We start from the raw sequence: 17,571 nt of genomic DNA on the forward strand, positions 1-17,571 counted from the left end.
AAGCAGCAGTAACCTTAAATTCAAGTATCATTTTGTTTTTCAAAAGTCATCATATAAACTTAAAAATACTTAAATTTTGGTTAGTCTATAGCTGTTTACATATGTATGATAGCTTACTTAAGAACAGTGTTTCTGAAGTTGAACTTGTTATAAAAGTAACTTTAGATTACTTCTATTACTTTAACGACGATTGGAGTGGGAGAGATCATGTATATTAGATGTGCAATATAAGATTTTTCGCACTAGTTCAGAAAATAACCTAATTCAAGAAAATATATTAAGTTCTACTTATGAAGGTTGTAAAGATAACTATTACGGAGGATACAAATGATTTAGGTAAAGATAGAATTTATTAAAAATAGCAAATACACCAGATTATTAATTATTTAAAATTAATTTTAATGTAGTATGAATTTCTAAAGAATTATCTTGAAAAATTGACCCCAAAAGTATTGATTAAAGATCAGGTATCTTTCAACACCCTTTCCATGTAAGTGATTTGAAGAGTAAGTACTCCTGTAACTGTATATCAATAAACCTGATAAGCAAAATCATTCTATACATACACATCCGAATTAATTTAAAGAATCAGAATATGCAAACAATTTTCTATTATATAATTGGAAAAATCATTCATCAATCATATTCTATGATTATTATCGAATCTAGTATAATCAGATTAATAATATTTCGAGAAATTTTACGATATTTCTTCATTCTATTCTTACTAAATTTACAGTTAGGATACGAAAATAATTCAAAATACTATAAAAGTTTGAACAACGAAACCTAAAGTATACTTATCAAAAGAAACCAAAGAACTATTTTGCTAAGTACAAAATGTAATATTAATTTTTATAAGCATTTCATAATTTCTATATGTATTTCATAATACGTGCATTTTGGGTGTTAAGTAAATATCTGCAGCATAGTATATGTACTCTAAGGTCCTTTACAGTGCCATGATATAAGATACATTTAGCATCTTACGTCATTTACAATAAAACATTTCGTACAAAAGGTAATTTCCTACCTATTAGAATATTGTATATGAGGTAAGAGTATCGGTAGGATATCGAGGGATTATATCTGCTTGCATTTTCTCACAGCTTCTAGTATATTGTTTAGTTTATGCATTTTAGGTTATTCAGAAAAACAAATTAAATGATATCAATTTTTCATGTAATACTTTCCCAGGTAAATGTTAGTTCTTCAGGCTTACAAAATAAGTCTACAAGATGATACTGATTCGATACCTGAACGCGCCCTATTATTATTATTATTAAATTATTATTAAATTATTATTATTATTATTATTATTATTATTATTATTATTATTATTATTATTATTATTACTTAGAAGAGTTCCGTACGACAAATTGAATTAGATACGAGTATAATATTGTATTCAAATATTTGTTGAAAAATTTTATAATTGTCTAAAGACTATTTATGATCTTTAGTTGATACGAAAAATATTTTAAAATGGAAACATTAAGAGTATTTCAATTTCATCGTTACCAACATCAGTAATTTATCAGACTACTTGAATACAGGGTATCCAAAATGTTCTCCATCATAAGAAAATTAGAATATATCAAATTTCATTTTTAAAAGAGTTCAAATGTTGGAAAATTTTGGTTTTCATGTCAAGAAACATACATGTGGTATAGCAATGTGCGGATACTTAATGTACTTTTGACACTGAATACTTTCAGTGCAATATCAAAATCTGCAGCCAGCGGTGGAATTAGTTGCATTCAGTATTGACGAAAGGTCTATCATAGTGAGGAAGATAATAAACAAATTAGTAATAAATGATAGTATTAAAATACCCGGCTGAAATTATTATTTCCTAAAGATGATGGAGTTTCCGGACACTATGCATTTTATATGTAGTCAATATACTGTACAAAAGGATATGTGTAATTTCATGTACATTTCTTAGAATTATTTTTTCCGTTCCGAAACAAGTTTCTTAAAGATTCAAGTTAATTTTTTCTGGTCATTGAAATTCTTAACAATTCACAACTGTGCATTTTTCTTCTCCAGAAAATAAATAAAATCTTTCCCTAACTCAGTTCGCTATATTGAATATGTTAACATACTGTAAGAATATAGTAATACACTCAACGTAAGCATGTACAAAAGATTAATAAAGTAACACATAATTAAAATTATTAGCTTCCAGAATTACAGAAGTTGACAGCATTAAATGTATGAGTATTACAATCAAGTTATATTGTTATGTATATAATATCTTAGCTACAGGGTGACTAGAAAGTTCCATTTAAAATTTTATATCTATATTTTTACGTATATTTTTAAAGATACAAATCAAACCAGACAGAAAATCAAATATTATATTATATTTTTATTGTGTAATATATTAGTTTACGTCCATGATTTTTACCTTAGTTTAATGCAATAATCACTAAAAACTGGCTATTTTTCTATTATTGGCGTTTTGATATAATTACTAATATTAAAGAACAATTTGACATAAATTGTTTTGCAGTAGATTCTATTTTTGTTCTTTCTTTTATGGTTAGTATACACTAACAGAATGTCCTAGTATAATATAAAGTGTTTGAATTAATATTTTAAGAATGGCATAGTAGTCTATATAAAAAATGAAAAAAATAATAGAAATTTTATCCAATGATAAACAAACATGTTAATCGTAAGTCATGCTTGATTACGTTAAAGCATTCATCAGAGAGATATTTAATAGAGACTTTAACTTTTAATATGTTTCCTATTAATTGTTCTTCAAACAACAACTAATTTTCAGGTTTATATCATATTTTTTTATCGTGGTAAACATTTGATATTATTTACCTCTTAAGAATATAACTTCTGAAAAGATCGAAGAATCTTTATATTTAAAATAATGCTTTATTTCTATTTTTTATTTTTCGATGCATCTTGCTTCGTCTCAAAATGACTTCAACTATAATCAAAATATTGAAATGAATACTTCAGAATTATTTTGTATATACGAGTATATATATATATATATATATATATATATATATATATATATATATATATATATATATATATATATATATATATATATTCGAGCTCGTATCTATTTAACATTCCCTCACTTTACTTACATTAAACATTATTTCTTTTACCTAAACTATAATTTTCCTCATGTCTCGGGTTAAAGGATGATGTCCCTTCTTTTAGAATAGTATCAACTTTAAGAACGGCATTTATATATTTTGTCAGTGTTGCAAATTCAATATAATTCTTACAAGAACTAGAGTTTTGCACTTATTTACAGATTTATGTAGACCCCAATATCCCACTCATTTCTGAAATGCGCTATTCGACATCGGAAAAGACCCCATGTAGGAAAGTATGTATATTCTGTAGTTAGTTTCTGAACTTGGTACACATAAAATTTCCCAATCCCAATTTCATAATTCTGGATAAACTATTACATATGTGTTTTGGGATCGAACTTTCATCGTTTATTACTCTGGTGTAAATCTGAAGATTTGGCGACTGATATATCTGGTGGGAATATATATATATATATATATATATATATATATATAATTTTATTACATGAGAGAAATTTTAATGTAGTATGTGTTGGAAGATGAGTTGAGCACAAAGTGCTTAAAATGCGATACGCTGTACCAAGAAAACTGAGCGTTAGCATGCGCAAATATGATATAGTTTATGAGATAGTTTGATTATAGATGAATGATGATTATGGTTACAAGAAAGATGAGATATAAAAAAATACGATTAAGATTATGATTGATGATACGAAGGTGAGATCATAGAAGAGAATAAATGTAAGAGAAGTATAAGATATATAAGGCAAGATTAAGAATAAAAGGATTCATAAAGATATTGAGATTTCAAGAGTAGCAGTAGTTCAGGATTGGGAGTTGTCATATGCATAGTGGATACGAAAAGATCTACATTGAAGATAACTAATTTGGCACAGAGCAAGTTTAGATAATCCAAGTAATTCTCTCCCTTGTGAGAAAATAATTGAAAAACTTATTTTCTTACAGCATGTACAGCAATATATATTGAACAAGCTGGTAAGGCCTATAAAAATTGGAGAATCGACATAACTCATTCCATGACAATTTTACAATTGCATAATTTTAACAGCACTGTGACTGAAATATTGAATGAAAGTCGATGATAAGCTTCCATCAAATCTACATGCTTCTTACTATGCACTTGCCAATTTATTTAACTTTATGCTTTCTATTTTTCGTCTCTCATTTCCCATTTTTTAATCAAAATATTCCTGCATCGTATTTTGACTACCATGATTTGAACAAGCGAAGTAATTAAATTGTTCCATTCCATGTCTAAGCAAATTTTGCAGAGCTTTTGAGGAATAAGCGATATAGTATATAACGTGAAGTCAAAGAGGGTCATAAACAAATGAGAAAACTCACTTTCTCTTTGTCCCAATCTGGTTGCCAGCACCAGATTTTAGTGTCGCAATGTAAAACTGGAAGGGAAAGGACGAACTATTTTAAAATGAGATAATATTCGATGTAGTATAATTTCACTCAATATTTATAGCCATAAAATTAAAGTTAATCTGATATACACATCAGTCATACATAGTAAGACTATCTGATCATTTACTTGTTAGAGAAGTATGTTTAAGATGGTTCTGTTTTTAAGTTCAAGAAATATACTATCAAGGTTCTTCATTAACATACAAAAATACACTTTCTCTGCCCTTTCATTTTAATCATACAATTTAGTTTAACGATATTAAATTCTAATGCTCAGTTCTGAAAGCATCATCTGTAGCCACTAACGTCCTTTCACGTCGAAAACAAACAAAAAATACAGCGCTGTACATAAAAAATCTTTTATTCTGGTTTAACCAAATTTTCATTCAACTAATTCATCTAATTCGGTTAAACGAGACTCAAGCGTAAATGAAAAGTAGGTTACAGAAAATATTGCTAAAGGCATCATTTTGTCTCGCTACCACCTTGATTGGCAGAACAAACAAACAAACAAAGAAAAATGACTTCTAAGACACATGAATGAAATGATTCCCCTTTTTAATTACATGCATGTATCCATGATACATTCTTAAAAGGGATGTAACTTTCCTTTTTACCTCAGTCTTCTAAAATATTTTTCTCATAAATATTTGCCTAATAATTTACATACACTATGCTAATTTCTCTTTCATTAGATCAAGTAGAAGACCTTCTATTATTTTCCAATTATTTGTGGGACATTACACTTCCTAAAACACTTTATTTTCGCAGCAAGTGAATTAAATATACGTAATTCCTATAAGTTTTTGTTCTAAAGAAAAAGGCATAACTTGTGATACTGGATGAAAAAAGTGAAAACCTCATACTGAACCATTCCACTGAAACGTGTCAGTTTTTTTAAAATCTGAAATAGAACTTAAAATAATTTGAAGTTTTCTTTTAAAGCTATTATTCCCACACGAGCTAAGCGAACCATACAAGGTATTGCTTTTTTTTATTAGACATGTCGTGTATTGGTACGTATTAGGAGATTTATAGGACTATTAACATTTTCATAAATAATAATTCTACAACATATACGAATAATTTGTTGCATGGAATTGTTAAAATTTGTACAGCATTTGTTGTTATTGAGCGAACATTAAACTTACTTATAACTTTATAATCACCCTGTGCTTACTTATTTACAAAGAAACAGGTCAGATAAACAGAAATTGCTATCTTTTCTCTCTTTTTTTAATCTATTGTCTAATTTCAGTCAAAAGGAACAAAGGCTTCACGTATTTGCCTTCAGTTACTTTGTTTATTTTTTGATACTTTTGATAAATATATATATGTATATACAGCTACGTATTATTTTATCAACATAAAGCATTCCGTCATCGATTGATCCTTTTCTTGTGATGAAATATGTAACCTTTCTGTACTCTTTTTGTTTATCTTTTACGCAGTGCAGTCTTTTTTTCTTATTCTTAACGAGTATATATATATGATGCTCTCAGTTACAAAAAAAGGGACTTGTTAGTTCCTCCTTCTATTCACAGAGGGCATGCCAGTATTGCACCTGCTCCATAGGATTAGCAAACGCTGTGTTCCAATGATTCAGAGCTTTGCCTCTAGCAAACATATAGGATCCCAGAACAAATTTCCCAATTAGTTTATCTGAAAGAAAAAAAAAGTAAACAGAAGTAAGAATTTAATCCAAGTTTAATCAATGAAATACATTAAACATCAGTATCATCCAGGGGTGCACCCACCGGGGGGGGGGGGGTTCACTGGGTCTGGATTTCTCCTAAAAATTTCTAACTCAACATACATTTGTACATTTTCTCAATAAAACCATAATTGTATTTGATCTTGCACTTCATCTGTACTCTTTCTCTTATCAAAACAATCTAGTTCTATCACTTATTTCTAAAAATTTAGGTGGAAGTATTTTGAAACTACTTATCGTTATTTCGAGTGTAGAATAATACCCATATAAGGTTATATTTACTATATAATGCAAATGCATTTTGAAAAAGCAAGGGGACATTTAATTGGTTTTGAAGTAAAAAGGCCTGTAAAAAGATATAATTTAAATTCTGGGGCTCCGTGCATAAAACCCATAACCCACACAACAAATTTACACAAAATCGAATCTAAATGGATGGAAATTTCTTTATTAAAGATTCCGATAATATGTCACCATCTTTGTTGCTTTCATATTACTGAATATGCGACCTTAACGAATGGAGGGATGATGTGCTAAAGCCCTAGGCTTGCAGAGGTGCCAGTATCTCTATATTCAAAATTTTGTAGTGCCTCAGGATTGCAGTTCATTTTAAAGAAAACAAATTATGATGATAATAATACTTTTTCAGATAAATGAATTAGCTACCGGTATAAAATAGCGATGGTGTTGGTATACGATATCGCTCAATAACGGTAGAACAAATTTTATTTTCATTATAATTTAACCCTTTCGGATCCAGGTGGCCAAAATGGGACACACGGATGTGTCACTTTTTTAATCTGCTCTTGTGTGGAACTGATTAAGATATCGGGTAATTTTTTTGACCAAGTATAGTTGGACCATAGTTTATCATAGTTTGGTTTCTTTTTCTTCTGGGTGTTGAAGTTCCTTCTCAAATTTCAGTCCAAAGTCAAAAATTCGAGAATTTTTCGAATTTTCTTTTTCCCCTGTAGCTTCCTTCGTTGTAGAGAGATCTCGTTAAGACTTGTTAGGTAGATACCTCAGATAGATATCTAATTGTTGACATCAATTGGACACGCCCGAGCTCAGTGTTGCCAACTAGGGAAATTAAAATTTCCCTAAATTTGGGCAAAAAATTCGAAAGTTTCGAAATTTTTGTTTGTAAATCCGTACCTATATGTCCGAGCGCAAGTCAACTTACGCCAGTAAAACATTGGTCCTTACTGAACAAAAGCGGATACAGATAGTTAAAATGGAGTAATTTGGGAGCGCACGAAACATTCGTATTTAGATTCTAACCCTTGATTTTTTTTTTTTAGTTTTTCCATACTTTTCTGCTTAACGTAATCTATTTTTTTTTTTGCAATTAGAAGCTTTGTTTCTTACACATCGTCATTATACTTGTAGCATATATTAGTGGTGTATCAGTGTTTATTTTAAGATAGTTTGCGTCAGTCTGGTGGTAGTGTTTCTAGACAAAAAATTAATTATCGATTTTAGGGGAAAATTTTGAAAAAAAAATCACTGTTTTGTTTCTATTATTTCCCTCTTGTTGGCTACTTTTGAACAAACTCACCACTGTCTGAAAGTCTCATCCTTAGCTTGCACAACGCACCATAAAAGTTTCAGTAGAATAATTAGGGGAAGTACAGTATAGCTTCGATGCTGAAAGGGACGTTAACGTTCAAATCCACGAACTATATCCTTCCTCATATCCACGTTTTAAGTACTTGAAGTTGCGTTCATATCTTTTGTGTAGTATAAGAGTTTTGGCTACTAATGTAAGATACACTACACGACATATTTAATAAGTATTTTTCCTAAGTATTTGTGTTTAAATACTAGTTCAATTCTTACTCCTTGTTCAGATTCCGTTATGCGTGGATTGAGGACTCTACGGTACAGAATTCGATTATATATTTTTACTGCAGTTGTGCAACTGCCATCACAAAACTCATAGACGACGGCATGTAGACACATTTAGCACGTGCAAATATGAACAGCATTCCACTGCAAAATTTCTCCTTATATACTTGCACTTTAGGAATTCTGAAAGAAATGTATAAATCACCTCCTCACCGCATCGACCTTCAGTAATAGCTCACAAACTAGATTTCGCAGCATCTGTATTGCACATCAAGTATAGATTAAGAATGTAATATGTATTTTGCTATAGCAAACAAACAAGAGTGATACCATATTACATCAGTCGACATCAAGGCATATACAGTGTTTGTGTGTAGTACAAATAGTAGTTCTTTACATTTTTTTAATGTACTACGATGAGTGAGTCTGTGTAGTAAGTTGGTGCCTGATGAGTGTGTACACCTGCCGAGACTCTTTAGGAAAACTATTTTACATTGTTTTCTGCATTTTAATGTTCATATGTATCTGTAATGATATTTCGATGATACTATTATTGTAAATTAATACTTATTGCAATTAAATAAATTATTATTGAATTATAAATTATTATTATTAAATAATATTACAGAAATAAATAGTCGCAAGGCCCATGCAATACTGCTTTTATTGGCGTACAGTTATGATTTTTCTCTGCTACTGCTCAAGCCAACAACGCGAATCTTAAACATCATCCTCGGCATGAAGTGTAGTGTTCCACCTAGTTTTTGTTTCTGTTGCTCTAGCGGCAGTATTTCCACTAAATAATAGGATATAATTTTTAAAAAGGGATTTTTTAGAAAAATCATCTCTTACTTCTCTCTTTTAGGTATACTTGCAACTTGCAATAATCTTTACACCGTCGGAAAGCTTACTTCATTATCTTTCGAATGATATATAACTTTCGTCTTTACACCACCTACAGGGTGTGCTAAACGCAATTAACTGAAATTCAGCTAGTTTCAGGGGCTGAAAAGGTACTTGCTACACTATCTTCGAATAAAGAGGGAATAGACCACATGTGAAAATGAAATGAAATCTTTGAGTTTTACGTCCCACAGTTATGCCGGTTAGACTAAAGAAGACGGTGATTATGAGAAATGAATGTAATGGTGGAAAGAAGAAAGTGGGAGGAAACGGGAGAACCCCGAGAACACCCATGAGCACTGTGTTTGTCCACCACAAAGTTCACACGCGCGATAGACCACATGTAGTCTTGGGGCCAGACCATGCCTGTTGAAATAGTTGCGTATACGGCGTTTCTCTTTTGGAATCGTTTCTATGGTGGTGATGGACTATTTATAGCTTGGTTTCGTGATCTGGATCGTGTGAGTTTTCTTTCAGTTGTGCTTCAAACTTTAATTCTTTGGAGACAGCTGTATCAGTGGGGAAAACGATACAATAACTCATGCTATTAACTTATGATTACTATATTCATCATGAAAAGAGAACTAATCTTCGAAAATTGGAAATTCTTGGAAGTAATGAATGCCAGTTTAGTCTTAAATAGTGTCTGACATCTTATAAAATTCTGGAAATAACAAGATATTTTGCTCAAGATTGGAGTAATCCATTAAGACTTTAGCAAATATTGCAGGAGAGAAATTCTGTATACACAACTTTTTCAATAGGAGCAGCAGCTATGAAAATGGAGCTCTACAAATGTATTTAACAACTTATCGCCCCCTCTCTGCGAGCAAACAGACAAACTACCTAAGCTTGTATACACCAAAACCTTGGAATAAAATAAGATATCGAAGTTGACTTCTATCTGTGTTTATTGTATCGTGTAAAAAACTTTTCAATAAATTCCCTACTGATACAGCCATCTCCAAAGGGTTAAAGTTTGAAGCACAACTGAGAGAAAACTCACATGATCTGGATCACGTTACCAAGCTATAAATAGTCCATCACCACCATAGAAACGATACCAAAAGAGAAATGCCGTATACGCAACTTTTCCAACAGATCTTATGTATGGCCCCAAGACTGATGTTCACATAAACTTTTTGGCTTAGTATGACCTAACTCCCCAAAATATCTCTACTTTCTAACCAGACACATTACAAATATATATATATGTTTTTGTTTTTAAAATATCTTGACTTACTTCACATATTTAACTCACTTATTTAAAGTGCAACAGCAACAGATTATAATAAGTATGTATCAATATTATTAAATTATTTTGAAACTTTGCAATGCAACCCCTTTGCTATTATGCAACCATACTCACACTAAAGAATGTATGGCTGTCTATAAGCATGTTACTTTCCCGTAATTAACCCAGCATCCATTGAGGCTTTTCATAGTACAACTCAAAAGATTATCATCAGATCCTAAAGAAGTTTATATGGAAGCATCAGAAAGAGACACACTCTCAAGGAAAAACCAAACCTAATCAAAATCATTCTATCTACTGTGTATTGAAGGTGTACGCGAGCATATAAGCGGCTCAGGGAGAGGCAATGCTAAGTCACATTTTCTAATTTTCGAGTAAACTGGAAAAGGAAGTTCAACATTTCCATGCACGTCAATCCAAAAGTACATAACAAAAGTTTCTTCTGCCATCTGCAACTACATTTCCGAATTAAACTACCTACATACTGTTCTGTGGTTTAATTCGAACACATTCCACCAAATAACTCAATTTCATCTTAAGTGGTGCTTACCATTGTCTTACCCCGAGCCACACACACACACACACACACATTATATATATTTGTATATATGTGTATGTATGTATGTATGTGTGTGTGTGTGTAAACGAGTTGAATTGAGAACCTATTCATATTTTTTAGTATGTTAAAATTTTTAAAAAATGGCTATAAGCGGGACTCAGTAATGGACTTGTTTGGCCTTTCTAGGTCTCGATAATACAGGTGACTTCCACTGGGACGACACACCTTGGTGTCGGGGTGGTATTCGTAAATTCATGATCCTCTGTGATGATACTGCTCAGGAATGTCGGATAGGTGGAAGCTTTTTTTTTCATTCCATGGCTGATGGTAATATGAATGTTCTTCTGGTCCTATGTGAAAATTCTCGGTCCAAGTTTCACCGATACAAACTGCATCCCTAGATCTTCACATAAGATTTACTGACGTGATTCGATGGAAATATTTAACTCACCTGCAGTTTTACGGACAGTCAGATGACCCTGTAACGGACCGTTTCAGCAATGTTCATTTTCATTTTAGTGTTTCAATGTTGCCTGTTTTATGTTTATTATTTTATATACAGGCATTATGTCTATCTGTACTTGTTAATGTTCATTTTATCTGCTTGCATATTGCATAATGTGCTTGTTCATGTGCAATAAAGATTATATTCCATTCTGTTTTTAATGTTTCTAGTAATAGGCCATGATATACTTTATCTGCACCTAGAATGTTGTAAATTGACTTTTTGACAGATAGAAATAATCTTTTAATATTTGTAACCAAGATTGTAAAAGAAAGACAGGATAATTTACATTGTGTCGCCGTCGTACGAAAATGAGGAATAACTACTTCTTTGATAATATTATTTATTTCAAGCATTAACAAAATCCTGAATTGGTAATAGACTGTAACTAATTATTCTTTATTGTGATTTCTTGTTTCCATAAAGGAGATTTAACGAGAGAAAATAGTATCAAGAAATTGATGTGTCTGTAATATAATTTTCCCTCGGAATCTTACAGGAAGCATTAGTTGTGTAAAGATATATTAGATGTAAAATTAACTACTCCACCCAGCCTTATATGGACACTCGTCTACATAAGGAAGAGGAGGATGTATCACGATCAAGCCGACTGTGACCAGGACTTATCAGGTTGCTTTAAGAACAACTTTATGATTGAGGAACTATGGCGGGCGTTGTGTTGTCGTTGAAGAGGTGTTGAAATTCCAACTATTCTCTATTACATCAATGTTTATTAGGATTCCGGTTGTTATTTTATGAAGATAGAAATGGCATTTAGGAATAATATACTTTCTACTGCCAATAGACAGGACAATGTGTACGCGTATTGCGCGTCGGTTTCTAATTTATCGTCGAGTGACCAAACCATAACTCTATCATATTTAGTCGCTGGGGCCTTGGTACCATTTCGACTGCATGAACCCTGAATTAATGATATCCTTTTTGCTTAGATAAAGTGCCTTATTTACAAACAAAAGCACACTCCCAACCTGAACATAAGTTAATATCATTTTGATTTCGATCAAGTATGTGGTCAAGCTTGCTATTATGGCAGCTAGTTTTAATCATTTTACGTAGCTTCTTGTAATGATTGTTTGCCCTATTAATGTTACAAATTCCGCAGAGCAAAATAAATAAATAAATAAAAGTCACCTGCTGCGCTCTAAATTTTCCTGCCCAAGACGCCTGCCTAGCTCATCTATATGGACGAGCCAGGCCTACTTGTATACATTAAAAATAGACAAGGTATGGCGAATTGTAAGAAATTTGAGTTAATTTTATAGATTGTAAGCAGCGGCGCAAATCTGTCTTCAACATTGGAGTCGGGTAAGAACGTTCCAATATATATATATATATATATATGAGGATTTGAGGTTTACTCTGGGGAGACATCAATTTCATCACACTTTCCTTTGTAGCAATGGGACACAAATCAACACATTCCCCCCCCCCTAAAAAAACACTTCAAATCGGATTATTGGTGGCATAGTCCCCCAGTTTCAAGATTGGAGAGGACATGTCCCCCTCATTCCCACGGGATTTGCACCAGTGATTGTAGGTATGTAAACAACAGAAATAGAGTGTGAGGCAAATAAAATACTATCAAATTACCCTACACAGATAGATACCTGCTTCAGAGAAGCTATATGTAAAAAGAGTTAATTATTTAAAAAGATATGGTTATTACTAAGATCTTACCTCGTCCATATCCACTAACAGCATTCCACACTTGGAAGCAGACGCTAGTGACATCTATCTTGGAAGGAGAGATTCGGAAATTGAAGCACTCTGAGAAATTGGGATCGTTGCATCCTCGAACTGTTGATGTCCGTTTCACTTTCACGTTACGGTAATGTTGATTCAGACAAATACGTACGTATGTGTCATGGCGGTCTTCTTTGAACTACAATAAAAAATAAAAGATATTAGAATTAACCATTAGAGTTCCTTACAAGAGGTTTTATTGAAATTTGTAAATGTGATATCTTTCGCATCCACCACAAGCAACGATAAAAATAATCAAATCGTGAAAATCAGCAACTATAGGAAATGTGGAGACTTTGAACATTAGCGCAATTGCTGAGTAAGGAAAGGTGCATTATCTTGATAGTTGGACAGAAGGAGGAAGAGGAAATGTCTTGTATCTTTATTCAAAAACAAATGCAAACTGGCAGTTCAATAAACGTTGCTGACATACAGGGATTTTCATAATAAATATTGGAGCTACATTGTCTGAATAATTGATATTTTAAATGAGCTACAACCTAAACGTAAGGTTGCCATTCATCCTGGAAAATCTGGAACCGTCACGGAATCGAAATCTGCGTCTAGGCCTCCCGAAAATATTTCTCGGGACGCTTAAAGGTTCCGGATTTCAGCGAAGAAGAAAGAAAAGGAATATTATAGTTTCCTTTTTTTCACAGGATATTGTAAATAACTATTCTCTTCAACTTCCGAGTATGGCAATTCAGAAGTTGAAAAATAACCTTGAATACATAAAATGGATTTAATTAAGTTCACGGTTTAACTTCACGATTCACGATTTAAGTTCGAGAGAAATTAAGATAAACAATTTTGCTTACAAGGGGGGGGGGAGAGGGCGTAAATCTACTTATGTTTACTTAACTAGGGAGTAGAAGGTCTACTAAAATGACTGAATTTATGATTACGTAATACTTCAACAACTCTAATAGAAGTAATTAAATTTGAATATTAACACTTTTCATTTTAAGCATTTCAAAGATTCTCGTAATTTAGTAGCGTCCCGGATTTTCATTTTAGAAATATGGTAACCCTACCTAAAAGTGATATAAAATATGCGTAAACAGTATTTTATCCAGTATTCTCGAGTTCGGAAGGAGAACCCCAAATATATGTCGCATTAAGAAGAGTACAATATGGTATAGATTATTTTTCATTTAAAAAATCACAAATAGTAGCTTACTATCAGGAGTAAGTCTTATCGGACAATTGGCTCTGAAACTGTTCAGGTGATTTGGTCTTGTTTCCTAATAAATACTTAATTTACAATTCTATAATGGACATAAATAATTTTTCATGAGAGAGATCATAAATGATAGTTTACTCTTGATGGTTTATGGACGATTTTCTCAAGAATGTTCTAGACAATTTTGTTCAAATTTCGTAAGTAAACATTTCTGTAACAATCCTACGATATAGCATGAATAGTTTTTCATGAAGCAGTCCACAAGGGGTCTTTGGAGGTGTTTTCTTTGATACAATATTCCGAAATCACTTGTTATAATTTTGATTATATTTCGTAAATATTTTTTCCGAAATAACTAAGGCAGGATACGATTCAATATTACAAGTGAGAGTGAGAAAGTTTAGTGCGGTGGTTTGTTTTGTTTGCAATAATAAAATTTCAAACAAAGAACAGCAGTAATATCTATATATCCAAAATTAAAGAGATCAAAGATACTAAGAGACGTAAGCAGAAATAATATTTCAAGGATGTGTGACGGTGTTCAACAATGTACCGAAGCAGGAATAGAACCGACTGTATGAAAGGCATATGGACCGAAACGTGTAATGATGGATATAGTATAGTTGTCACCAGTAGGTGCATAGAACTCTGGTTTCACTGTACATCTACTATTGAGGAATATGGTCTTCTGGAACTGTAATATGAAGCACAACGATTTTTCCATATTCTTTATGAGAGAGTACAGAAACCACTCGGATAAAGTATACCCTCTTTCAGCAGATCAGTTCCGCGATCCAAAAGGATTTCTGGAGGGGATTTGTGATATCTCCTTCTTAAGGCGTCCTACATATGTTCAATGGAGTACAAATCCGGAGAACGGGTAAGCATATGGAATTCATTGAATATGCCCCTCTACTAGAAATTCCGCCACCAGCTCTGCACGATAAGGGCGAACGTTATTTTATATGTACTGGAAATGTGCTCCGATGACTCCTCCAAAATCCTCACAATAGGTTCAAGGATTACATATCGGTGCATCTGACAGTGTGAGCGGTCAAAGTACCTTTCTTCAGCCTACATAGGAACGTCGGACCAAAAAGCCGCTTCTCGCTATCTTTTATCGTTTTTGTATTATGTAGATCAGTCACGTGCAACAGCCATCCCCGGTCCACTGAGCCCTTTAATCCAGCCCGCCTGACTCGTTATTGAAAGTGAATTTCTTAAGTATTCTCTTAAACTGAGCTAAAAGTTTATATATATATATATATATATATATATATATATATAAAACTGATGTCCACCTTGAAAATATCTTCCACGTTGGAACATTGGCAGATTAGTCAAATGTTTCACTAAACACTGAAATGGAAAATAAATATATTTTTCTGCTTTTCTTTAGTAAGTAATATTTTGGTTACCGTTATAACAGTTTTTATGTTTCTGTGATATTAGTATAGTATACGACGAACAATTTTATACATCGAATGTGACTACTCAATTCTTCTGAAAGTGTTGTACATTGTCTCGTACGGCCCTCGACACCAGCAAGTCCTCTGTGGTTGGCCCACTCCCTGTTCCAACTTGCTCATGCCTGATGTAGATCAACATCGAAATCGGAAGTTGTAGTAGATTTTTCTCACTTTCGGTTTTAGTGTAAAGATAGATGTGAAATGTATTCTTTGGACGGTTAATCGGTTGCAAGAAACAACTTCTCAGTATCTATTACCATTTTTGCTCTTTAGTGATCAACGTTAAAGTCGGAAATAGTTGATTTCTACCACTTCCGGTTTGAATATTACTCCCATCAACAAATTCTATTTCTAATGTTTGGCTCTCTAGGTCCTGGTCAAAACTGATAGTGATCTATCAAATAGTTCTTGAGATGTTTTGTCTCTCAGGCAGACAGACGGACGGACAAACGGACAGAGTAAATATGAATGGCTCGGGAAAACATAATGGTATGTCACATTTTCTAACTTTCGAGTAAACTGGGAATGCAATTGAATGCAATTGAATGTAATGACACATACCAAACAAGTTTCCCCTGGCATCTGCAGATATATTTCTGGGATTAAACTACCTACATACTGTTCTATGGTTTAATTCGAAGTCCCTGCATCTAACAGACGGTGGCGGATCTAGAAGAAAGATCCCAGACTATAATAGGTACCGGTATATCATGAGTTTACTATAAGTTTTCAAACATATATACAAATAATAGCTAAAAACTGAGGTCCTAGGCCCCCAGCCCCGGGTTAGAACTGCCACTGATCAATTTCACCGGAAATAGCACTTGCCCCCAAGGCGCTCATTTATAAAGATTTCGTAAACAAAAATCCTTAAACACTATGACAGCAAGCCGGTTTTGAACTTGAATTTCAGGATTGCCAGAGTCACCTAGTCAACTTTATCCTTTTTATTTGAGCATAAGTAGACAGTAAAATATACGTGTAACACCCATATTCCGAGACATTTGATAGCCAATGTTACTTGATGTTATTTAAACAAATGTCGCGTAATACACCAAGTATTCCGATGTGCAACTTTCATATATATACCTAGGAATATTTTTGTTTTCTATCCAGTCAATACGGATTGTTGAATGGTACTGAAAAATGTCAGAGTTAGTTGCACAAATGTGCTCTGTATAAAAGTATATTTACTAATACTTTGCAAAAGTAGCCGTGGAATTATTTAAAACAATTGTAACTAAATGGTAATATGTAAGTTCTTAATGTGCATCATTTACTCAAGTTTCTTCTTGTCTTACATAATTTTTAAATAAAGTGTTTCCAAATTGATTACATGACTGTTTTGTTCATGCTGTAGATGGAGTTTGTGTTGTCAATATTCAATAGAGCTTGCGCTCCTAGTAGTTACTCCGAGTAGCGATCGCCCACCCCAGAAGAGGAAACTTTCTTATTTTATATATATAAATAAAACCCATCCCAAAGTTTTGAGCCCTTAAAAGTAGCAGTATGACAACCCCCCCCCCAGGAAGTTGGTCCTGGATCTGCCCCTGGTCAGAGTGAGAATATGACGATGCTCCATACCTTCTGGTTCCAAGGTCAAAATCTGAACATCAGTTCAATATTGAATCATTCCTTAGTCATAGTTTTTACTAGTGTCGTCGCAATTTGTTATCATACAAAAACTAATGATGCTCAGGAAATATATATATATTCCAATTTTGGAACCATAACTTAGTATTTTTCTGTTTTCCGTTCCTAACAAATTACTTTTAGATTGACTCTTCTCCAATGTTGAACTTCCAAAAAGAAGTCTCAAGCATTGCATCCTGATTCACCAAAAAGATAGTTTTAAGTTCT

General features: G+C 32.7%; 1 protein-coding gene across 1 annotated transcript in view; it reads right to left on the reverse strand.

The window, feature by feature from the left end:
* Positions 1–3,079: 3,079 nt before the first annotated feature.
* Positions 3,080–17,571, reverse strand: part of LOC145685285 (synaptotagmin-15-like) — a 258,648-nt gene continuing 244,156 nt past the window's right edge. The window contains exons 7-8 of the mRNA XM_081757654.1: positions 12,994–13,198; positions 3,080–6,173 (exon numbers count right to left, since the gene is read on the reverse strand). Of these exons, the coding sequence (XP_081613780.1) occupies positions 6,046–6,173; positions 12,994–13,198 (333 nt within the window). The 3' untranslated portion in view covers positions 3,080–6,045. The remainder of the gene's footprint in view (positions 6,174–12,993; positions 13,199–17,571) is intronic.

Source organism: Thermobia domestica, chromosome 5, assembly GCF_964235325.1.
Source record: "Thermobia domestica chromosome 5, izTheDome1.hap1.1, whole genome shotgun sequence".
NCBI classification, from domain to species: domain Eukaryota; kingdom Metazoa; phylum Arthropoda; class Insecta; order Zygentoma; family Lepismatidae; genus Thermobia; species Thermobia domestica.